This window comes from Halichoeres trimaculatus, unplaced genomic scaffold (genome assembly GCF_033239565.1).
Source record: "Halichoeres trimaculatus isolate MK-OKI-2021-1 unplaced genomic scaffold, fHalTri1.1 fHalTri1_scaffold_2, whole genome shotgun sequence".
NCBI lineage: Eukaryota > Metazoa > Chordata > Actinopteri > Labriformes > Labridae > Halichoeres > Halichoeres trimaculatus.
This window is the reverse complement of record NW_027437180.1, coordinates 22,806,611-22,833,033: the sequence shown is the minus strand read 5'-3', so window position 1 is coordinate 22,833,033 and position 26,423 is coordinate 22,806,611. Positions and strand designations below refer to the sequence as shown.

The following is a 26,423-nucleotide window of genomic DNA, read 5'->3' as shown; positions in this document are numbered from 1 at the left end:
AATTTCATTTTTAAATTCTCCTCCACCCCCTCTACTTCCCCCTCTCGGCTAATCTCTCAAGCTCAAGAGGTCTCGACCCTTTTGCTTTTCAGTACACACACACTCAAACACACACAGACGCCCACTCTGAGAAAATAAAGAAACAGCATGTCAGCAAACGGCAGTGTATTTCACCACAGAGCACAGAGCCAAGGCAGTGGGAAACAGAAAAAAAACAAAACAAAACACAACAGCAGAAGAAGACCTCCCTCTCTTCATCCTCTGCCTCTGTCCTGTTCAACTTTAAAATCCTGACGTCTCTGTTTGTTTCTCTGCTTTTGTCCCTGGATATTCTATCTGTACGAGTTGTTTTCTCTCCAGTGCAATGACAAAACTTACAAAACAAAACTTGTGAGTGGAAAAGGTAGGCTGCATGGAGAAAGACAAATGTTACAGTTACAGTGGTACTGTTAGACAGAGTGGTATTTGTATTGTAAGGTTACACACAGTCAGTCCAATACTTAAAGTATTCTATGTACAACACGTATAAACATTAACAGGGTCATAAGTCACTTTGTAAATACACAACTACATACAAACAACAGTTTATACAGTATAATGATGAGGTGTGTAGAAGTGCTCATGATAAACTAAGACCTTCTCCTCCAGGAAACCTTTTACTCAGGATGGGGGAACTGTGTACCAGAATGCACATGATGCAAATAGTGGTAATGAAGTCAACACTTTCTTTCCTTCAAAAGGAGGTAATGTGGAGAGAAGATAGAGGATATGGGCTGGAATTGGAACAGTTTGCAAAGAAACGTTCAGTACGTTTTGCACTACAGGGTGAGGTATAACCTGCAGATTTCATTGGCATCATGTTGGTAAACAACCTGACAAATACGTTATTAGTCATAATTATAACAACATGGATATTTTCTTACTGAATCCTGTCCAGTAATCCTGTTAAGGTGCAGCAGGTGAGAGAAACCTTTAGTTACTGATGAATAAAATTTAAACCATAAGCGATGGCGATGATCACAGCAGTGTTTAAAGTTGACTGTTAATGAACTTCACCACAATGGCTGACAATCATAATCTGAGCTGCTGAAATATGCACATCAGTGATCAGGTTTAATTATGATGTTATAACATTTTTTATCCTCTTTGAAAGCTCCTGTGGGGACTTCTATTAACTTATAATGAAACAGAGTGAAATTGTCGCTGACACCTCTCAGCTGACTCTGTTGAAGTGGAAATATTGACCCTCTGTCCAGATGAACCATCACTCAGGCTATGAGACCAGCACAACAAGCTGAAAGACTCTAAAATGACCAGCACTGCTGAGTGAAAATGCAGGGTTATGTTACAGTTGCCTGTTCGTTCATTTCCATGGACAATTTCTTACTTACAGTAACCCACACTCGTCTCCATTAATGACAAGTAAGAATAAAATGTCATGTCCAGCCTTGTCTTGCTCTGTTGGTCTCTTTACTTAAAAGCAAAAAGGAAGAGCTAAGCTTGTTTTTTTATATATATAAAAGCTCTGGTGTGTATGAAGCTGTTTGTGATCTGTTGAAAAGTTCAGACTTCTGTGGTACTTTCCCCTTGTGGGAAAAAGTAGAATACTTATGGATAAAACAATAATTCATGTGACAACAAGAGCTGTGTGTGTCTTTGTGTGTGTTTCAACTTGAAACGTCTCTAATTTAGGAGTCTACTGTTTCAGCTTGAGAGGGCAGAGATGAACAGTGTGTCTATTGTGCTGGAGTGGTGAGAAGAAGAGAAGAGGAGAAGAGGGATGAAGACTTGTTATCTGCAGCTGTTCATCTCTGGCATGATGGCAGAGGAGGAGAGGTAAAGATAGAGAGAAGGAGAAAAAAAGAAAGATTCATCTCTTTCCTCTTTTAAAGTTCACTGACAGGAACACTTGTGCAACCTTATCACATAACACGGCATATGACCGGCCTGAGCCCAAACCCCCAGCCCTCTCTCCTATCACATGTATTCCAGGACAAAGCATTCTTCTTCTGCTCACTCTAATCTTGCCTTTATTTCATTTTCAGTCCTCCCTGCTTCTCTTTACACTGTCTGAACTTGAACCGGTAGCAGTATGGCTTTGTTTAGTGACAGGGTAGTCATTTTTCATATATATACAGATCATTGGAGAAAAAACACTTTCAGTGCTCAGGTTGAGTGTTGGTGGTGCTTTTTTTTTTGTCTTTTTCTTCTTTAGTTAAAACATTTTTCAACCTGTGTGTAAAGGTAAACGTACTTCAGAGCTACAGGAAGACAGATGATGACTGTCATTCCATACATACATTTATACAGGTTAAAGGAGGGTCTAATCCACAGAGACCCTCAAAGTTTCCACAGGTAGGCCTTAAGGTCCACAGTCGCTTAACGGCTCCACAGGTTTAGAGTTCAGTTAAATTCACACGCTGTGTTGACTCCACAGGTCAGTATTAATGCACCCCTCCTGGGCTGGAGTGTCAGATTAAAGCAGGATCACGTCTGCGCTGTCTTTTCACAGTTGAAACAATGTCTGCAGGGCGAACGTCACTGCAGCATGATGTCCTTAAGGTTTTCCTGCAGGATGGTGTCCTTGACGGCGTGGAAGACAAAACGGATATTTTCTGTGTCTATGGCAGTGGTGAAGTGGTGGAACAGAGGCTTCCCCCGGTTTCTCCTCTTCCGACTGAATGACTGCACCAAAAATGCCTGGAAGACGAACAGCAGGGACACACTTGGTTAAAGCTCATCTGATTTCTCAAACATCGTCTTTTATCCAAACAAATCCGGTGTTCCTTGATCAAGGAAGGAGGCTGGACTTAACCTCAGCGTCCTAACCTGGCTTTCTCGGGAAAAATCCATCCTCTGGTAACTAGGATTATCATCTGCTGTCAGACTTGAAACACTGACAATGTAACATATGTATTACAGACATTTACATCCTAATGCACCAAGATATGAAAATTTCTGTTAAAATTTAATACTTTTGAGCCAAAAGGAAAACACTATTTTTACAAAATCTCCTTTTGTCAATGAATATTGACATGTAATATCTAAATGATATATCTATGCAGGCTCTTAGTCATCCAGGTGGCCTTGGTTAAAGTTCTCTGTACTGCTTGGTTCTGATTGATACCGACCAATCAGAACCAAGAAAGGGTGGGACTTCTGAAATCAACTTTGTCAGAAGCAACGGTGGATGTCAGTGTAAAGGAATAAAGTCACCAAAGTTGTTGCTTCAGGATAAAATGGCAAAGTCTTAAACTGCTGCTAATGCTGTCAGCGATTCCAATTAATACTTTTCATAATAAATTAAACAAAAATTAGTAACCACATCCTTTTAAAACTGACCTAAAAGTCCAAAATAAGGGAAGCAGAAGCACAACGCTGAAGTGCTCTAAAATTAAGGTTAAAACAACTACTAGGACAAAGAAAAACACCTTCTTGGACATGGCATTAGAATGAATTGCCCTGGTATGTATGAATAGATGACACTCCAAGAAAGCAACCTGACCATAAAGCTGCACACTCCATTAAAATGGCAAAAGATGAACATCACTTCAAGCACTGGACATTCTAATGCAGCATGTGTGGCGTCAACAGAAAGTGGCTTTTTTTTTTTTTTTTTTTGCAAGAGAAAAAGAAAGGAAAAAAAAGAGAAAAAAAAGGGAAAAAAAGGGAAAAAAACACAAAAAAAAAACAAAAAAACAGAAAGTGGCTTTTAAAAAAAAAAAAACGGGTCTGAAGATGACTAAACCAACAAGCAGGGTGTGAACTCAAAGACAGACTTTGGAAGGAATGAAAGAAGAAGTCCTTGGCTACATAAACATTCATAAGAATTATTTTTGTCAGATCCAACCTTCTCAAAAAGAGACTTTCAAAGCTGTTAGGAAATGGTTGCTCCTGGGTGTTGTTTAAAGTCTGTTTTAGTGCTCTCAGTGTGACGCAGACACCCACATCTGCTCCCTTATCACTCATGACATGTTCTTCACACTGCCTTTACGTCACTCTCTTCAAGAGGAAAACATCAGTCTTGACGTCCAGTTGTTGATTCAACATGAAGAAAGATAAACAGGCATGACTGACCTTCGTGTCAGTTTGCTGCTGCTGTGCTGTTAAAAGCAGGAGTCCTAACCCATCTGCGGGAGGCCAGCCATAATATGCAACAGTTGTATGTTTCAGTGTGTGTGTGGGTGTGTACCTGTACATCCTCTAGCCTGCGTGGGTCTCCTCTAAACTCAGGGAAGTACTTGCAGATGTCCACCGTGCGGATCTTTTCCACCAGCAGGTCTGTTTTGTTGAGGAAGAGGATGATGGAGACGTTGAGGAAGAGCTTGTTGTTGACAATGGTCTCAAAGATGTTCATACTCTCCACCAAACGGTTTGTCCTCCGATCCTCCATCAGGACCTGGGACACACACACACACACACACACACACACACACACACACACACACACACACACACACACACACACACACACACACACACACACACAGAAACACACAGAAACACACACACACACACACACACACACACACACACACACACACACACACACAGAAACACACAGAAACACACACACACACACACACACGATGGTCTGTGTTTTTATTCAGGTTCTATCAACGCACTTATTACAGATTCAGTCATAGTCATATGACTGCAGATTTGAACCACAGCCAGGACTGAGGGAACAATCAAGTTTCTAAAACATACCACAAAGAGAGCTTTGTGTAAACCTCAAATGTTGTTTCTCTGTGATCTTTTTTGTGCAGTTTGTCTCTGAAAGTCGAAGGATTAATGATCAGACTACGTGACTAACCTTTTGATATCTTCTGGTTGGGTAATGTAAGAGCGCTTACCTGATCATACTCAGATGATGAAACCATGAAGAGTATTGATGTGATCCCGTCAAAACACTGGAACCACTTCTGCCTCTGGGACCTCTGACCTCCTACGTCCACCATCTTGAAAGGAATCTTCTTGATGACAAAGTCGTGCTCCACGATGCCTTTGGTGGCTTTCCTCGCAAACAAAATGTCCTGCTTGCTGGGGATGTAGTTCTGTGGGAAAAAAAGTGGCTCACTCATTTCTTTCATTTCTTTTTTTTATGACAAGAGAAAGAAAAATTGATTTGACTGAACTAGTTGGTGTGACTTACCATTTGACCTATACGATCCAAGTTATCCAAGAAGTATTTCACTGACTCACTCTGCACACAGAAAGAAAAAAAAAAACAGTCAACAGTAAGCTTATTTACATAACTCTTAACTTGAAAGTCCCATATAATCTAATTTGAGCAGTTGATTTGATTATAAAAAGAACAAAATTTCTTGTATTTTATCTGCTTTATTAAATTCTAACGGACACTATTACGCAGGGATTATTGATTTAATAAAACACCACTTGTCATTTTTTCCACGATCAGCAACAAGGAGCTGAAAACAAGAGCCAACCATGATCCTATTAATCCATTTTGTGTCTTTTGAATAAAAGATGAACAAGTTGTGCTGATTGTAGATGACTGTGAACTTAAGTGACTCTTTAGAAATAGATCAATATAACTGGATTTTTTTTGCACTTCTTATTTCCGTATGAATATGTCAAACATCCGTTGAGTCAGCAACACATTTAGACCATTTATGACCAAATGTAAACCCAGTTCTGCTCGCCTCTAGAGCTCTGTTTTTCAAAGTGCACCCTGATTAAGCCAAGTGGCCTGCTTTGGATTTCCAGGTAAAGCATTGTAAAAGCCCATACATGGGTAAATACATAAATATTTACTTGTTGCAGGGATCAATATGAGGGGAGATGTGTACCAGGGTTTGATACACACTCAAAAAGTTAGATCAGACACCTTTAAAAGATCTATTCAACATAGCTATATGCCCCTCTGTGTTTACAACAGCCATGTGCGTAAGTTACATCATCAACACTAGTAGGTCCGTGTGTTTTTGCTTGGCAGAGCTAAAATAGAGCCATAATACAACAGCTCAGCAGTTTATTTCACTGTTTCACCAAGAACTCTGATGGCAACTTGCAAAATTCAACAATTTATGCAACTGCACAATACAATAAAGAACAAGTAAGGATTTGATGAAGTACTTAATGTCATTTGGCTTCAGGTACTGCCATCAAGTGCCAGAAAACACGCCTTTTAAATGTGCAAGTTTGATTCCTCTCTAGCCCACAAAATGTGACATTTAATGACAAAACCTGTACTTAGTAGTGCTTGTGAATGTAAAATCCTGACCTAAAACGAGCTGTTTGGATTTTGGGGATTTGCCAACGTCAGGGATTCACTTTTTTGACCAATCAGGAGCAAGTCTAACCTAACTGGTCCACCGGAGCAGATACCCCCAAACCCCCTCCCCGGCCACTCCCTGAGGAGAAGAATGCCAAAGTTGGAGAGCCATCACGGCTTTGTTTTTGGCTGTAAACAGCCACATAGTTCCATGCACAAGCTTCCCATCTCGGAAGAAGACAAAACCAAGTGGCTGGAGTTCATTCATCAAGGAAATGTGCCAGCTACACTCAGTAAAACTGTGCATGGGTGTGCTAGTCACTTCATGGCTGACTGCTTTTCCAACTTTGGACAGTACAACAGGGGGCTAGCTAATAGACTGGTCCGGAATCAAGGCGCATTACCAAACATCCACCAACAATCCTCGGACCCTGGAAATGTGAGTATTTCAAATGCTGTGTGCTGTGGAGCAGATGTAAGAGCTTTTCCTCAGTGTCCCCCCTGTCTCTGTGTTAGCTTTAGGACGCTAACTTTAGCTGTGGTTAGCCTGTTGTTTTAGCCTGTAATGTTATGGTAAACGAGCTTCGTTATTTTCTAAACATTGTGCACACGGAGCTCGTGGTGCCGCTCTCAGTGATGTGGAAGAGCGGGGCGGTATCAATGGTAGCTCATTTACATATGAAGGTCACGCCCACTAAATCTGAGCATTCTGAACAGACGGGCTTTGAGAGCCTGGAAACAATGCTGCTGTGCTTGATTTATTGGCTTTTTGGACCAAAACATGTTGCTACCATTTCATGAAGACATCAATGATCCATATTAAACTGCAGAAAAGGAGCAGAATATGGGACCTTTAATTGTAATTCCTGTTAGTATTAGATATTTTTTCACCATACTTTTGCACATTTACAATCTCATTGAATAATAATAATAGAGTAAGCTTAAAGGTGCTGCTAGGACTATCTGTAATCAGTAGTGTTTTTCCAGGATGAAGATTCTGTTTCCCCTGAGCACTTTCACTCACTGTTGTAAGGACATGACTCTTGCCAAGTCGTGCATTGGAAGCAAATCATTGAGGATCGGATCTTATTTGCAAGCAAATTTTGTAAACTCAAATTATACCATAGTTTAGCTTACCAGACTACTTTTTTATACTTGTGCTAGAGAATCCTTGTTGTGTCCAACCAGTGAACATCTACCAACAACAACCTCACCTGACAGAACATACTGATACCAGAGCCCAGTTATCAGTATCAGTATCAGTATTGGATTTAAATACACAACCTTATTGGTCATCAGCCTCTAGCTGGTGACAAAGGGTGACCATATTCTGAAAACCCCATTAAGGGCATACCCTACCCAGCTTTTGCAGGTAATGCCCAAAGACACTCGAAGATGACAAATAAGCTCTGTAAAGAATGAATTTACTCTAAACGTTCCATTTCCGTTTGAAATGGAAATCACCAACAAGCCCTGTGCTTACGTTGCATCCATGCTTAAAACCTTTGATTTTTTTGGAAGGGGGGGACTCTTTTTTCCTGGATAGGAGAGAACAGGGGATGGAGCAGGAAACAGAGTGGGGAGTGACATGCTGGAAAAAGACCCCAGACTGGATTCGAACCTGGGATGCATGAACAAGGGTGAACCTCACAGAGTGCAACCTACACCATCTGTGCTCCAATGCTCAACATCTTGACAAGTGGGTAACGGTCTGGATAACAAGCTGAGCACAACCCAGACATTCTAGGGGATTTTATAAAACCCCTCCTGGACGTAATGTAACAGACATCTCCAGGCACAGACAACTTAAAGTTCCCCAGATAACAGCTTGGTGTATGATAAGCTTACGTAACCTTAGTTTCTAAGAGCCTCTTGTTGAAATAAACTGCAAAAGATTTATTCATCCTAATCAAGCACTAAAGAGCCTTTATTTGTATGTTCCAATGGGAATATTTCTTCATCCAATAATAAAAAATAATTTCCATTTGGACTAAATGATGACTCATAAGGTGAGAGAACATCTGAAATTTGATGTGGTCAACTTGACATGGCTAAATACTGGATCACCGAGTCTGTGGGTCAACAATGCCATATTTGATGGCTGACTGAGGCTAATAGTAGCAGAGCTAGCACCCCCAGGTTTCAATCCTGCTTGAAGGTCAACGTGCCTGTGCTGTTGACACATTGTCCGATCGAGTGGTTTATTCAGACACAGCCTAATCACAGCTCTATCTCCTTTCTCTAGATTAAAATACTAACAGTGACACATCATGCGATGCCATCTGCCATCTAGTTCACAGTCAGGTGACAGGGCACGTAAGAATTCTTGCAGAGGGCATTAAAAACAGCTCTGGCTGGTGATGGGAGTCTCAGCTTTAGCTCAGACTGAACATATGACCAGCATTTAGAATATTAAAAAACATTAATAATCAAACAGACTGAGTTCTCATTTTAGTCCCGATTAACAAGAATGAGGAAGTCTAGTCCTTTAACTGATGATCATTTTGCTTTTTTTGAGAAAAAAAGGGAACTAGTCAGCTAAAGAGCCAGACATTTTCCCCCTGAGGAGGCTGAAGAGACCCCAAAATAAAAGTGAATCGGAACAACTATCAACATGTTCTAATTGAGTGAATACAAACATCATCAATGATCAGCTATTTCTACCTCGATGTGCAGGCACATGTTTAGCTATCACATTTGCCATAACAAATTTATGAGGTGATAACGTCACTGTTGCTCCAGATGAGGAGTTAAAAGAACCAAAACATTTTACAGCTTGGAGATTAATGACAGCTTCAAGAACACGGCATTCAACCCAAAACAACTCATTACACTCACATGTGAGGGATTATTTTAGTCTTAAGAGACAACAACATGCACAAATCAAACAAGTTATGACTATTGTTCTACCTTCTGTGTGGAAAAAACAGAAGAAATTCCCCCAGTACTTCATTTTTTGTGACTTCACTTTAACAGGGCTGTTGATAATTTGTTTTGCCAGTTCGCAGTCACAAAACTCACATTGCAAATGATTAAAATACACTTCGTCTTAGAAAGACTGTGAGCTGCACAAGTGTCACCAACATTATAAAAAAAACAAACACTTTCCACTAAATAAAAACATTCCTGATTCCTGGTTGAACAATCTTTACCAGTGAGACAATAGATTCAGAGTTTAAGCATGAAAATTAAACACACGCTATGATTTTATCACCCAACAGTCTAGGCACATGAACAAAGACTGAATCAGACTGAATTTATCCGGCTTAACCAGTATAAACCAAACTAAACCAAACAAGACCAGGCTAAACTAGACCAAACCATGTAACAAATGAACAAACCAGACTAAATCAAATCTGATCAGTGAACCTTTAACTTGTTTTGATGTACTTTGTTCTAAAAGAGGAGTCAAACCTGCCGCCTGAGATGGAGCATCTTCAGAAGGGAATATACACAAAACCAAAAAATAATACATTTTAAAAGCTGATTTAACAGTTTTGTTATTAATCATTTTTTAAAATAACCCAATCAACCCTCTCAGATCATGTAACACGGAGAAGAAGCTGCCTCATAATATGTGTCCTGAGATACTTTTCTTTTGCTGGCATCAACACCCAGTTTACTTAATTTCTTGTTTTGAATACGAAAATGCATCAAAGACAGAGAAAGTACTTCCTGCCACACAAGATATGGAAGTGATTTTGAGGTTTTATTTGGTGGACATAAAATTGTGTTTAAGCGTTTAAACTATTTTACTTTAAATAATCATCACCTTTAAATAACAGCTGTACATGGTGAAACTTAAGAGGCGTCTCAAACAAGAGATTGAGGCATATAATACCACTACCAGAGTTGAACGCCCCCCTGTAACTGCAGGTTAATCTTCACTGCAGAGAGGTTTGCGGTGGCTCCTAATTAAGTTCCATACTGTTTAGAAATGAAGAAAAACCAGTGGGAGCCTGGAAAAAACCTGAGGAACAATCTTGAAGCACAGGAGCAGAATTTATGAAACAACTAAAACTATTTTGAAGCTTCAGTTAACTGTTCATTTATTCAATGAACTTATACTTAAACTTTAAAAGTAAATTTATTTCTTCTTCCCTCTCTCTAAAACACACCCAACAGGAAACAGCTGTGTGTGTGAAAACAGGGTGAAGACTTGGGGGAGGGAGGCAGGGATTAGTCAGTCGGACAGAACCCAGATACAGAGTCATTTTAACACTCTCATCACACACATACACACATGTAAAATGACAACAACAAAGCACCACAAAAACTAATTTTTCTCAGAATGGCTAATTTTTCAGATGCCCTCTAACTGATCAAGCAGAATCCATGAAAGTTTTGTACTCCTCTTGGTTGTAGAAATCATCTCTGTTGGCCCTGACATGTCCCAGGACAACCAGGAAATGAGACCCCCATGCTGGTGAGATGCGACCCCCTGACCCCACTGCTGACCCACAGTGTCACCGCAATAGGAAACACAAAGCCAGGGGCTCTGATTGGTTGAGCTCAACGTGAACAGGAGGAGGGGCTGGATGGAGGTAAAAAGCAGGGAGAGGGGATTTCCCAGAGATGAAGGGGACATGCAAACAGATAGAGACAGGCACATGCTAGCACACAGACACACACGCGCACACCTACACACAGAGATCATTACCCCAGACAATTCAACTGCATCAACACAAATAAAACAGCAATGTAGATGATGCAGCAGCGCCATCAAACTACTTTAATTTTATTACTTTGACATTATTTTGAGAACCTTATTAGGAGGATTGATTTTCCAAACTAAAGTTCTGTGTGCTTGTGTGTGTGTGTGTGTGTGTGTGTGTGTGTGTGTGTGTGTGTGTGTGTGTGTGTGTGTGTGTTTATGTGTGCTGTTGAGTAAGGCTAGAGGAATGTCTCCATTCATGGCGTGTATGGGCAGATTAGGGGCTTTATCACAGCAAAGACCTGAATAAGCTCACATTCTGCACAGTGTGTGTGTGTGTGTGTATGCACGTGTGTGTCCACAGGTATGTGTGGGCCTTGTCTGTTACTGGGTGTGCCTCCGTTATACCACTGTAAATCTCAATAACAAGTCTATAAAATGTAAAATAAATGAGTAAAATAAATAAAATAACAAATGTGATAGGTGTAGCTGATACATTAAGATTGTTTGCTTTGTCTGCGGGTAAATAATGTCCAATGAGTTAGCTGTGTGTGGCTAAGGTTAGCAGAGCTAGCACCACCAGCTTTAAGTTCTATCATGGACTGTATAAAACATGGTTGTAGTCTTGCCGACGTCACCCGTCTGTTTCTGAAACGGAAAATGAAGCACATCGGCTGTAGCGGCCATATCGGTAGTGGCAAGGGCTTCGCCTAAAGCCATAGGGCGCCAGCCGTCACATGACCCTCAGCTGTGCCTCTTATTGGGGGAGCTCGCAATCTTAATATCCTCTGAACCGCCGAGTTAGAAAAAAATTCACCCCCCATACAGTGGGTGCCAGTAGTAAAATTAGCGACTCAGACAGGAGACGTTTTTTGAACCAGGCTGTAAATAGGTTAATTTCTGCTTTGAACACGGCTTTTTTTGGCTTAATGTGTATGTGACTTCTGCTACTTCTGGAGCCAGCCTCAAGCGAACACTCGACGAACAGCAGATTTTAGCACTTCCGCATTGTGTCATATTCTTAGACCGGAGGTTGCTGCTTGGTTCTATCTGCAGAATAACATCGACATGTCTGTGCAGTTTAACCAGATACACACACCATGACGCACACACTATGACATGCCATATGTTATCTATGCTTGTTTACATCCGGGTCGTAAAGTGTGGTAGTTGGTTGCGCTACAGCTTAGAAACAACATATGACGAGCAATTCAGGTCTACTATAATAAAATAAACAAAAATTAGTTTGACTGTAAGTTAATCCTTGTAACTAAGCACTCACACCAACTAGTGAGTAAAATGACGTTCAAGCATTTTGTTGTTAGAAACCTTCACTGAGGTGTTAGGAACACATGTCGGGCCTGATTCTTTAAAAGACTGTGCAGCTCTTGGGCTCATAAAACCTGTGAAAATGAGACAAAAAGATTTTGTCTAATTCACAAAACAAATGGCCAAATGCTCCCTTCACTGGGCTGCAGAGAAAACAGCGTCTTTGTGCATTTGTTTGAATGAGCTAAATTACCTTTTTCTATTCAATGAGTCCATAGCAAATAAAAGCTAATTCTCCAACACTGGCACTAACAGCCCCGCACAGTTGGAGAGAATATTTATCATTTGTTGGGAGTTGTTGGGGAATGTTTATAAACATAGTTAAACTTTTCATTGATCCAAACAACAAATTGAAACCTATGGATGACGTACTATAGCATATTGAGACATTAAATTTCCCAAGCCACGCCAAAAAGGTACACTATTCTGAACTTTAAAATACAAATTTTTAACTACAGTTGGATTAAAAAAAGAAATATAATTGACAATTTTCAAAGGACACAAGATATAAGAATTTAGACCAAAGAGCAAAAGGAAATTGGTGTGTATTATGTTATCAATATAATCTCTGTTTCTAAGGAGGAATAACACAAAAAATACCACAAACATGAGGAAGCCAGTAGAGACAAACTGTGAAAAAGGAACAAAACACCAAAACCAGACACGAGAAAACAGAAGATTTTTCCACTCACTCAACTCTGACGGATTAGTTACACACTGTATATGTTGCACAGCCAGGACAGCAGACTGAAATCTCATTTAGTCAACCACATGGGGAGTGTGTGTGCGTGTGTGTTTCAGTGCTTAAAGCCTCTTTACATCTTTGCAGGGCTTCTAAATTCCCCTCACAGTATTTTTTTTACCTCAGGATGTGAATACAACTGAAGACAAAAAGCATCTCAGCATGAGACACAGGCCTGTTATTGTGAAGCTGAAGAGGTTTTATGATGTGTGTGCGTCCTATAGTAAACTGTGTGTTATCTGGGTGTGGTGGGAACACAGAGAAACCTGCAATTAAACGAAATTCTGGCATGTATTTAGTCTCAGTTTATTTTCCTCCCCATTATCTCCTCTTCGTTTCTCTTTACTCGTCTCTCTCATCCCCTCCTCTACTCTACTTTCCACTGTTTCTATTTCTCCAGCTCTTTCCTGGCTCTCCCTGTCAGCCCGTGGCCCTGCTCCAGCCGTGCCTGGGAAAAGCTGACTGTGGTATCCCCGGAAAACCTCTCAGAGCGCTAAGAGAAGGGGGGAGGTGGAGATATCTAACTCAGCACATTCACACCACAGCAGACATTTTGTTTTTCTTTTCCTTCCAAAGGATAAGGCTGACGTTACAATTTATTTTTCTCATTTCTGACTAATCCAAAGATGAAACAAAAGCCTACAATAGATACACAAACAGCTTCCGAGGGTTGAGTAATTTCCTCAAAAAAGGCTGCACAAGCTTATTGAAAACAAGATGAGCAACACTGAGCGGAAAAAAAGAACATTTTTGATCTTTCAACTGCAAAGCCTCAAGAAATTTCAAGCATTTTTAGCCCCTATACCGTTTTTTGGGGATTGGACTATTAGAGAAAACACAATCCCAGCAAAACGATAGATCTCAGGGCACCAGCTTCTGTTTTTGTTCCCCAAATGAAGTTGACATGTATACAAACACCACCCTTGAGTCAAGCTCAGCATCATCAGCTCTTATGTCTAACGTCAGTCCCTATCAGCTGACAGCTCAGCTGATCACTTCTAAGAATCCAATTATCAAATAGCAAAATGGGCAGTCCATTTAAACCTCTTTAGCCTGCCTATTTTTGCTGCTTCCCCTGCAATCCAATTTCCAACCCACCTCCTCCAACATCCTAAAGTTTTAAGGTTAGGCATGTGCAAATATAAACAGCTGAAAGGATCACATCACCTATACTGAGACTTTTCCTGCAAGTGATCCGGTAAAAATCCACAGAAATACAACTCCGATGTGAGAACACAGCAGAGAGCATTTAGTTAAGCACACTCCCAGAGAGTAGGCACAGATGATGATGATATACCGAGCAGGATGGACAAAAACATCCAAGGTATCTGCACATTCATCTGTTTACACATTGTACTGATAGAAATGAAAAAAAAACTGTAATCATTAACAACATAGTGTAAATATTTTGCTGTGGCTTTAGTGGCATGTCCTACCTCCCAAGACTGAACCCTCCTCTATCCACCCACCAAGCCACATGTTACACAGATTAGACCCCTCTGTGAGGCACTGACACATACAAAGCGCTTAAACTAAATGTGTGTTTTGGCTTTTCTTAAAATTAAAATAATGGAGAATACCACCAGTCTGATCCTTTGAACCAGAGTGACGTCTGAAAGCCGCTGCAGCTGTGCCACAGTGACTTATCTGAGTACGCTCCAGATAAGACAAAGCAGTCTGACTGGAGCTGTGGGCTGATGTCTCACACACTTACAGTATGTTAAGTGAGGCTGAGACCAAAGTAGCTTCTGCCTGACTCCAGACTGTTTTGACACTGATAAAAGTGTAACAAGGAGGTCAAAGGTCAAACTTTAGCCCTGAACAGAGAGAAAATCTGCTGTCACATGCATACTTAACCAATACGACTGTTAGAAAGCACTCAGACGACGACAGCAGCTGCTGTGAGATGTTCACATTATATAACTGAACATCTTCATGACTGTGCTGAAACATTCAGTGTCATTAACAGCCTGTCGGGCCCATTACAGCTGATTTGTAGACTCTTGAAGGATAACTTGTGACGTAAAGTGGTTCCCCAGCTGTTCTGCTGTCCATAAATTGTTTTTTAAATCACACAAAGTGGTTTTGTAAAACAAATGGCTGTTTGTTTGGCTCTCTTCGAGGAGTAGAGAGAAAGATTTACTTAACTGATGAGGGGAAAAACAACAGGAGATATGTTTGTGTGCCCATCTGAACAGTTACTGGGAGAGCCTGTTTTTGTGTCAGGAGGTAAAATGTACCCTGACTGCTGTGTTAACTGAAAAACCACAGGTCTCTGATATAATTGTAAACATAGGTACTAACTACATGATATAGCTGCTAGCTAGCTAGCTGGGTCATGTTTACCAGCCTCAACACTGCTGCATTACCATCCCTTTAGGAACAGATATGAAAAGTGTGTGTTAGCAAACTATGGCTGAGGTTTATGCTATTGTCTTTACTGAGGCTGTTTCATAGGTGAAACGCGGATTAATGGAAAATTTGGAACATGTCAAACTAAACATGCCAGATTTAGCCCAAGAGTTGATTTTCATCCATGGTCCTCTGACAAAACACAAGAATGACAAAACATGGAAGTAAAGAGGTTTCTGTTCAAAGTTTTCTGTCTTGTACTGTATAACAGTTATTATTCAGATATCCCATCTTAGCCAGACCACAAATATGTTTACGACTTGCAGCAAGAGAGCACACAAAAACGGAAAACATTCAGGGGAGGGTTATTTATAAAAGGGTTTGACTGGAGCCAAGAGAGCTCGCAGCGGAGACGGAGAGAGACAGAGAGGAATGACAGAGAGACATGATGGGTAACTAAAATGTTAGCCTGCTATGCCATTTTTTATTTTAAAAAGTGCATTGACTTTTAAGTAAAAAAAGCAGCAACATTTTCATGCTGATGAATTCATAAAGCCCAGTGTGTTAGGGTCACTTGTTGGAAGACTTTTGTCTACAGACATACATGAACTGTGAAGCATCAGGTCAAACAATGAGTAACCTGTGACTGATGATGACTCCTCCTCCATCATCAGACAGAAAGGTGATTTCTAACGCGGACAGTCATTCTGAGCTTATTTTATCAAGAGTTTAGTTTGTGCAGCGAAGACTGACTGGACACCTTTGACGACTGTTTGAGGAGCACAAGAAGTTTTCTTTGGCAGCAGTTTCTGGCTTAAAAACTACTTTAAAAAATATCAGTGTCCTCTGTCCTTCTTTGACTTATCATATTACTTTATATTGAGTGTTGTGAAAAACTCAAGTCTAGAAATCAGTGTCTGGAAGAATCGAAAAGAAGGAAAACATTTTAAGGAGACAGCTGTTTGGAGTAATTGTTTGATGTAGGACCCTATCCTCTCACCAGTTGGAACTCAGATCTTCGTTTGTAGGCCTCCTGTATGCCGTAGTCTGCCCACAGAGCGCTTAGTGCCATCACGTACAGTTGAAACTCGCTGGGCTCGACCCCCGAGCCGCCCACTCTCCCCTCCCAAGACATCACCAGCATGCCCTGCTTCTCGTTCTCACAGCTCTGCCAGCTGATGCCCAGCTTGTCCCGCGCGTCCACCAGCACACGCATGCCCTGCAGAGAAAAAGAAAGAACACACCGAACCAGATCACATGAGGGTGAGTGTGGGGCAGCAATGAAACGGCTACTATCCAGACTTCAGCAATATTCACAAACCGCACAGAGGAAGAAAAAAAAAAAACAACTAACACTGCATGTGCTACTTCCTGGGAAAAATGTCGACACCTCACAACAGCTCTCTGACACGCACATGTGTGTCTGCTGGTGGTTAACAGAGAAGGAACACAGAGTGATCTGTGTGGGAGGTCCCCTGCCAAGTGATCAAACCAACCAACACACAGAGAAAGATTTGAAATGTTTCAAATCTGGCTCCTCATTTCTTTCTCTTGGTTTCAGTTAAACTTGTGTCTTACTTGTGACGACCTTTACATGGTTATTAAACTGAAAGAAATTAATCAAATTGAACAGTTAAAGTAGGATAGGATTTAGGATGGATTTTTCACTAGAGAACACAACTTAAACATGTACAAGATCAGAAAAGAGGTCATTGGTACAGCTCTGTCATCAAGAGGCGCCAAAATCAACACAAACGAAAGTTCCTCCCAGGAGCTTTGACTTCATTATTTTGGTTTTTCCTTTACATTAAATCGTGATGTATTCAGTGGATGTGCATGTCTTGCCAGTTAAAGAGTTAAACATCACAACCCTATGCTACTTGGCTGTCAACAAAGCATCAATCTTTTCATTATTGTAAGCCCAAAAAGTAAGGCTGAACACTTTTGGAAAATAATCTAATTAGGATTTTTTTTGGGATCAGAATGGCAGTATCTTCTGCATTATTCACTAAACACAAACAATAAATCATCCTATAGCATGACCAACACAACAAAGGATACTGTCAACATACAAACAATTCTTTCCTGTATGCCAGATCTACATGTTATGATGAAATGAGTTGATTTGATGCATGAATTGATATGAATAACATATCTTTATTTTACTATTACAATCACAGTAGAATGTTTACATATTGATTTTCTTCAACCCTTGTAGACATGTAATATTTCTGCCAGAAAAACCAGCATATTGACTTTTGCTGGGTTTAAGGAAGAACTAGTACAAGTTACTATATTTCCTTCAGGTCTGTGTACATGAATCTTTATTCTGATTTTATTTTTTTAAAGTGCAGCCTTTGCGATTTGAAAATTACACCATATTACATTGTGATGTTGGTTTCAATTCGATTAATTGTTTAGCTTTACAAAAAAAAAAGTCATATGTTGTGCCTTAGCTGTAGTGTAGGCACTAGCAGGGCCTCCAGTTAAAAGGCAACAGACTTGACGCTTTAATACTCCACACCCGGATGTAAACAAGCACAGATAACAGATGACCTCTCATATCCTGGCTGGAGATAAAGCTGAATGTAGGCCATGTCTGGTTAAACATTAAACACCAGGAGAGGGAAATGGTGTAACAGCAAAGGCATGTGGATGCTAACCAACAAGGACTGAAGGCTGGGGGTGCTAGCTCTGCTAACCCTAGCCACACATCTGTGTTCCTGTGTTGAGCAATAAGCACAAGCTGTGCTCACTTACTATTTGAAACCCTAGAAAACTAGTTGGGTTGGAATTGATTGGGAGCCTTTATTACATTATAAATATCATAAAAAAGCAACAAAATGTGTTATGTATTTGTGTTCAAGAATGAAATACCAAAAACCCTGTCTTTTTTAAGTTGCCTGGAGCGTTAGTCATAAAACAAATACTCACCAACTCTACTTTTTCCGTTTTAAGTATACTTGGATTCTTGTTGACCTTTTCTTTTGTTTTTCGGCATGATGATTACTAATCAAGCATCTGAGGCTCAAAATCAGCTGTTTGATCAGCGCCTGTTAGCATCATTTATTGATCCAATCCACAGAGGTCTCAGCAGCAAACTATCTCAGTGAATATTCAGTGTTTCAAAGGTCGCTGTGGGTTAAAGGTTGAGTGTCTGTATGTGTCAGTGAGTCACAGTCAAGTCTGCTAAAGTTTATTTGCACAGCTTAATATCACATAAAGAGGCTTTTAAGAGACCCACAACAGCTGCAACCCCGGCTCAAGCCTGTCTCTACAAAGACGAGGAATAAATCTGTGAGAGACCTCAGGCAAAGATCCCCCGTCTTAAGAGTACCACAAAGCTAGAAGTGACTAAAAAACTTTATTAATACAGCTACAATGTGTGCATGTGTGTGTATATGTGTGTGTGTGTGTGACTAAGTGTGTCTGATCCCTCATTTCAGACGTTTTGGCAGAAAGAATCTAGCTTTGTTTTTGTAGTGAGAATGAGTAACACTGACAAATCCAAACTAGAGCTGAACACAAAAACACACATATCTTTAATGTGACACACATGCAGAGGACAGCAGCATGTGTGCAGTAAAAAAAACGAAAAAACAAAAGAGGGTCGCTGTGAGCGCGCCCTGAGTCACACACACACATGTAATCATCTGCAGCTCTTCTGTCTGTGAGCAAACCTTAACTTCATCAATTTGGTAATCTGTGTGTGTGTGTGTTGCATAATCCTCTTGGGGTCAGTCTTTCTCTCTTCCTGGGTGCCTCAACATTAGATTATGCTTTTATTTCAACTGACTATAAGTGCAGTGGTTCATCATTTTCCAAAGAATTTTTTTTTTCTATTAGAACGGACAATTTTTCTTCAAGACTTTAAGTAATGGGAAAGAACACTGACTTGATATGAATATTTCTCACAAGCCTCCATCCTCTCCCAACAGGGCGGCAAGAGATGCACAGGACTTTTAGGTGAACCAAAAATCCTTCAACTTATTGATAAAACTTCAAAGATTCCCCAGGTTGGTACAGTTCACAGCAAAACAGATCCATGTGTTGATCTGAAACACTGCGTATGATACGTTTCCTCTCTGATCCTCCTCTAATCTGTGAAGTCCCTGAAGTCCAATTTCCTTAGCCAGTGTGACTGCCATAGACTGTATAAAACATGGACGAAGCATCCGCGACGTCACCCATCTGTTCCTCAACCATGAAATCAAGCCAATCCGCGGACGCAGCCACATTCCATAGGACGCCCACTGTTAGTTTTTCTTCAAGCAGCTTCAGGGCGCCCGGCGGTCACGTGACCTAAGCCGTGCCTCTGATTGGAAAATCAAACGATCCTAATAACTTCTAAACCACAGAGATAGAAAAAAAATCACGATCGGCACAGAGTGTTTTTTTAATGCCGTAAAAGTCTGTTTTTATGGCTGGGTGTGTATGTGACTTCCGGTCTTTCTGCAGCCAGCCTCGAGCAAATTCTCGACGAACAGCGACTTCTAGCACTTCCACACAGGCTTCATTTTTACTACTTCAGAGGGGTGTGCTTCGTCGTAGTACACCTTATGCACGGGCACAAGCATGCAGACACAACAAGGTCGACATGTATAAGCGCTGCAACTGTTTTAACACTTGTTTTAAACCATAACAGGGGCGTTTGAGGGCTGTGTTAGACCAAAACGACTTGACATAAGCCAAAAAGCCCCTAAAATCTTAGCCTTAAGTCTGATTCTTATTGGAGTAGTGTGACCACGGGCTGGACTGGTCAGCAAGGGGCAGTAATCATGCTTGAGTCTGGCACAGGTCTAACGGCCAGTGTGGCCACACCCTTAGCCTCATTTGTCAACAGAGTGCTTAATCTTGATGTCCCATCTTCTCTTTTTGGCATCAATTAACAGATGAACTTCCTGGAAAAACTGAAAGCACCATAAGAATGAAGAAAGAGAGCAAGACTGACCAATCCTGGTGTGAGCTGGGTTTGAATTTGAGAGTGGGGAAATCGGATATTGATTTTTTAAATAATCCAATACGGTGTACAAAGCCAGATAAGGTTTTCTGAAGCTATCTGAACTATCTCAGACAGAGACACCTTTTATAGGAAACAGATAATAGAAGAGCTCTTGATATGTTGTTTTCTGTGTCACTGACCCTCTGTAGTATCCAAATCCAGTTAAAGATAAAAACAAAAAGCCAACTGATGCCTAAGCTGACTGAGGCCTAGAGTCTCAGTTTCGTTCAGCACTGTAGTTAATGATAAAGCTGCTCTATTCCTGCTTTCATATTATTGATCCACTTCAGCTTTGACAAAAGGTCTGCTTCGAGCTGAAGAACATACAGAGATAGAAAACTCTCCAACTACACCAAACAGACAAGTGACGACAGCCCCTTCCCTAGTCCTGTCACAACATCCATGTTGTTTCTTGAGTGCTATTTTATCTGTACAGAAAGTGTTGAAATTGGAACTTAGAGGCACATTTGAATAATAATCCAACTTATTTTAAGATGCTGAATATTCTGGATAACTATAGCTAGTTAGGAAGCTGAAATGCGCAAAAACAGAATAGAGGCCATGATATACAAATCTGTCAGTGAAGGACAGGTTTCACCAAATCTTGAAGTTCCTTTAAAAGGATTCTGAATGACTGTAAAATGATGTATCTGAATTAAATCTACAAACAGTTCCAGCTCTGGACGGAAAATTAGAAATATAAACAGAGATAAGGAAATTTTTCCATCAAATCTCAACATACTGGACCAATCCGGACCGTTTTATTTGTTTCACTTTGAGCAATGAAAAACTCTAATTTAGGGATGTCCTGATCCCGATCCCTAGTGTCGGGATCGGGACGATTTTTTGCATTTTTTTAAGTATCGGTGTTTAGGAATTCTAAACAATCGACTGAACCAATTCTGCACGTTAACCATCAAAGAGCCAAAATTGCCGAAAGCCGACGCGTTATGGTATAGTGATGTATAACGGCAGCCACATTTAGCTTTATTACAGAACATACCGCACCCTATGGCAACTCTACTGGGACAAACTGCTCAAAGGCGAAAACAAACACGGTAGTCCGTTAGCTTAGCACAACAACCACATCTATGCTCTGCGATCTTTTCAAGAGGTTTTCAGCTCGACTAAAACATCCTGAAACATAATGCAACATCGTTCACTTACAGAGGAAAGGCTGCTCCGCTGTTTCTCAGCTTTAATGAACGGCTAAATATCCACAGAGAGAGGACGACAGCGACCAAAAAGCTCTGAGAAGACGGTGGGAAGCAAGTCTATGCCATCTCAGTTATCCACGGTATGTCCCTCCGTTTAGACACTTGGTTTAACAGCCTGCTTCACTGGTGCTGCACAGCACAGTCTGTAGCAGCATGTGAGGATGTCATGATGGTGTGATCAGTTTGACAGCAGAAGTTTGTCCTGTGTTTCTGCTGGGCCTCGCAGCCCACTAGATTCCTTGCCATGGATAGTTCAGGTCAGCTAAAGTTATAATCAGATTTGTAGCAAAATAAATATTTCCATGAAAGGGGAAAAACATGAGATATTCCTATTGATGTCCAATATGTACGTTGAAGTCTCTCGCCGTTTTCGGAGAGTTGCGTTCAGGGCAGCCTCTGATTTTAGAGTGCTGTATTACATGCTAAGAGTTGTCTACCATTCAGTGTTTGCTGAAAGCCGTAAGAGGCGTAGATTTAGCGAGCAAACCGGGCATTTTCTGTAAATATTCTGAAAAGACAAGAAATTCAAAGTTCTTCTGTCTTCTGCATCATGTTAAGACATGTTTCCAGGTTTGCATGCGATGCATTCAGGTACCCTCGGAAACTCGAGAATCCGACGATTGCCACAGTGTAATGACTTTTTGGATTGGACAAATGGTTTGTAAATGCTCGTCATTTAAAAATAAAATGTATTCTGATCCCGCTGACGGGTTTGGGATCCAGAGGGTTTTAACTTCAAAGCTAGCCGAACTAGGTTAAATGGACCTAATAAGCTTTAACTATTATTGTTTACTATTAAGAATTGTTAAAAAAAAAAGACTTTGCTGCTTCACTTTCTCACTTCTTCAGCAAAGATTATCTCCAAACCCAAAAATCGGATCGGGAATCGGTCGCTACTCATTATCAGATAATCAGGATCGGAATTGGGGTCAAAAAATGCTGACCAGGACATCCCTAACTCTAATTTTAACAGGACTACAAGAGACATACGTTTGCAGCCAGTGGTATAATTACTGGGATTGAAAGATTAGGACCACACCTAAACCGAACCTGTGTGTACTTTACTTTTATAATCCTTTTATCCTACATGTCTGTGTTTTCCTTTAATGTAATCCCTCCTTCCTTCCTGCTTTGTTCTCTTTCTCTCTCATTAGGATACCACAGAGGAGGTGGTGGAGGGATCTTCATACACCTGGTAGGTGAGACTGGACCTCATCACTTAACACAGACAGTTTACATCAGTATCACTGATCTGCATTGAGGATATACTTTACGTCTGTCCCTACTCCTGATTCTGTATTTCATCTTTCGCTTCAGCTAAAATGTGTGTTTTTTTTCAATAATGTATTACAATTGCAAGAGTTGTACAAAAGTAAGTGGTCTTGTAAAGGCAGTCATTAAAAACTCTTTGCCAAAAACAAATCTTTTAACCCAAAACTGTTGTTAGGTGTCTGAACAAAACTGGCAGGAACATGTCATAAATCTGACAGTGATTCCTTACTGCTTATTGTATGTGCAGAGTAAGAACATTTTTTAGGCATTTATTAATGAATGAGGCCCATTGAGCCCATCGGCTCAGTATCTTAGTGTAAACGTCAACAAGCAAATACAGACAAATGACCAACAATATTTGGAAACTCTCAAAGATCAATAATAAGTTAAGTCATTTCCCAAAAAACAACAAATAAAAATCAAATTAATAAATCTTTAAGTCATAAATTCTGACTTATGTGATAGTAAAGTTAATATTCAAGGCTTAGGTATAATTCAATATTTAAAGCTCCCCTTAGGAAATTTTGATTACTGACAACTTTGCGCCACTCTAGACAAAGTGGTACTTTTTGGTTATTTTGTCCCGTACAAGTAGAAGTTCTCTTTTTAACAGAAAAGAGTTTGATGTCAATCCAAAAGAAGCAGTTTTGGGCAATAAAATAATTGTGTAAAGAAATGATCAGTCTTAGCTAATGCTTTGACTCCACAGTGAACATGGGTTTTGTTTTTGACGCTCTATACTGTTCATAAGTCCAACTTCTTGACCAGGATGATCTACTTTGTTAAGCTTGATGAATACAAGACACTAGATCTACCAGACACAAATGTGGAACCTTCCTAAGCGTGTTTAGTCGGTTTCATAACCAGCTAAAAAAACTTACAGGACCTTTAATCAACAGATTCTTAAAAGAGAAATCTTTAGATGTGGCCCAAGAGTTCGTTTCCAATAAAACGATCAAACAACCTTATAGCAAGCCAAGACGTGACTAGCACTGATAAATAAGTCAGCTCACTAAAGAACACCATGCCAATCTTTACATAATCTTAACAGTTAATCAGTCACTGGTTCTCACATGTAAGGCTATGAGGCTTTGGTTGACTTTCTTTTATAGAAATTGGAAATATTTAGGACTTTGTTTTTACAGTCAACTGGATAAATAGTAAGCTAAATTGTTATGAACACTTTTCCCCAATTTCAGATTTTTTTGTCAAACATAACTTGAATAATTTAGGATTTTGTGCTTTTAATGGGATAAAATAACACATTTTAAAACTTGTGTTACTTTTTTAAAAAATAGTTTCATTTGACTGAATAATCATGGGATCTAGTTTTATTAACTTTAATCACAACCCTAGAGGAAAGAAGTCTTCAATTGTTCCTTTGGATAGAGGGTTGATTGAAGGCATAAAGCCTTACAGTATTATTTTATTATTTCTGTACAGAGATAAAAAGGCACATAGTACTTCTATCTTTGACTCTGAGCAGGTCATGGGGTTCTTGCACTTTTTGTCTTCTATTTCCTGTCTTGTGTGATTAATTGTGTAGGATTTTTCTTAGAAGGTACAGATGTGGTGAAATGTGTGTATTGGGGGCTCCTGTCCTCGATGTGGTGCAACAGCAGTGCCACTGTATTCTGGTATGGGGTGGGGGGGCTATTGTACACTGCTGCGTTGTCTGTGCTGAAGTGCAGCTCTTATCATCCTGGTCTGAGCTGTGTGGCACTCAGGGCGGATGTGCTCATCCCTCAGGAATAGTCTGGTATTGTTAGCTGGTGAAGGAGGCCCAGCCGTGACAGCAAACAAAGGGGCTGTGCTCGCATATAGACACACTGACACGCACACAATCACGCACCAGACTGCAGGATAAAAATATGTACTATGTCAACAAACCTCTTTTTGTGTGTGAGTATTTGTAAGACTCACTCTCAACTATGGGATACAAATGTTAAAAATTCTAATGTGTTAACAAATCAAACATTGTTCTGTCAGTAAAGTTACAGAATTGATGCCAAATTGCTTATTTAGCCAGTTTGTTGTTGTTGTTGTTGTTGTTGTTGTTTTTTGGCTTAAATTTTTGGGAATAAAATCGGTTTCATATCATTGGAAACAAAAAAACAACAACTTTGATAGAACCTGAATCAAGGCTTAACTTTTTAGTTAATGACACTTAATTGGCCATGGTGCTCATTACTGATTACCTCACTAATTGCTTAATTATGTTGTCTACCAGCCCAGCTAAGTCTAATTGGTTATTCACCATCTCTCTACTCAGGTAAATAAATGTCAGGAGTTTTTTGTTATTAAACACACTTTAGGTTTAAGTTATTCTAACTTCATATGATTATTATGCGTTTGAGATGCATCCAAATAAACATAAGATCTTCCATTTCAAACGGGAGCTGACTGCACTGTTTAGAAATCCAGGAATTCAGGCTTTGACCCCTGCAAAGTTTGTCAACAGGCCTAGTACCATTCAGTTCTCGTCAGACCTTGCTCTTACCTTCAGTATATTCTCATAAATGGTGTCCCGGAAATCCAGAAGTGCTTTTTTATCAAACTCATGCCCGGTAATGATGCGCATCTGTTTGAGAAATGTGGACTTTCCGCTCTCTCCGGCCCCCAGCAGCAGGATCTTAACCAGCCGGCGGATGGCTCTCCTCTCCCGGGCGATCATCGCGTCTATTTCCCGACTCCTTCGCCTTGCCTCCCGCTCCTGCGCCGCGTCCCTCTCCCGGCTCCTCTCCTTGCTGCTGCCCGCGTCTCGGCTGGCCTCGGCCGGGAGCAGGCAGCGGCTCAGGGTGCGGACCACTCCCGACATGTCGAGTCGTGGGAAAAGTTCACCGAAACTTCAGTGAGAAAATGTTCATCATAGGATGTGACCTCTGGGGTGGAAAAGACCCAGTCCGGTTACATCCAGTTAACTATTAACAAGTTTACAGCGGTAATTAGATAAAGTCTACATCTAGATTTAATGAACAAAGCTGTTATCTAGTCTCCATCCGCCAGACAACCCGAGTCCATCTTGGTCAGACCGCGCCATCAACTAATATTCGTCTGGATGTAGAAAAAACAATGTCGACAAATATTTAAAAAGTTGAAAAACTGTAAAAGTTTGAGTCCCCGCAAAATCCAGAAAAAAAGAGCCACAGTTTAACAGGTTCTGTCCATCCAAAAGAAATGAAAAGTTCGATACAGCTAATTTCACCCTCCATACAGAGCCAGCGGATCTGTGAACTTGGACAGCAGAGAGTGGAGCTTCTCCTGGCGGAGGAGGAGGAGGAATGGTCCGGCTGACAGGGGGTGGGGGGCGCCAGTACTGTTCTGGGGTTCACCGCCAGGGGGCGTCTGTTGACTCTTAAGAGATGAAGTCAGGTCAGAAATCAGGCTTTGGTCAGGGAAAGTCCCCTTCTCCCTAATAAAAGTAGTGTTTTTCTTTTATATTGACATGCTGTTTCAACATATTGTTTTTGTATCTTTGTCTTTCTTTTTTTTTCACCTTTGAGGCACTTTTCACAGTCTTCATAGCTTGTCTGATTTTCACCATTCAACATCATGTTCAGCACGTTCAGAAGAAATGTGCTTGTAATTTTAATTAATTAATTGATTAATTAATTTAT

At 40.5% G+C, this 26,423-nt stretch overlaps 1 protein-coding gene across 1 annotated transcript; it reads right to left on the bottom strand.

The window, feature by feature from the left end:
• Positions 1-164: 164 nt before the first annotated feature.
• On the bottom strand, positions 165-26,077 carry gna12a (guanine nucleotide binding protein (G protein) alpha 12a). The gene is made up of 6 exons (XM_074684877.1): positions 25,307-26,077; positions 16,316-16,534; positions 5,156-5,206; positions 4,857-5,057; positions 4,193-4,399; positions 165-2,700 (listed from the first exon to the last, which is right to left on the bottom strand). The coding sequence occupies exons 1-6, from the start codon at positions 25,622-25,624 to the stop codon at positions 2,539-2,541; spliced, it is 1,158 nt and encodes a 385-aa protein (XP_074540978.1). The 5' UTR covers positions 25,625-26,077; the 3' UTR covers positions 165-2,538.
• Between the last annotated feature and the right edge of the window lie 346 nt (positions 26,078-26,423).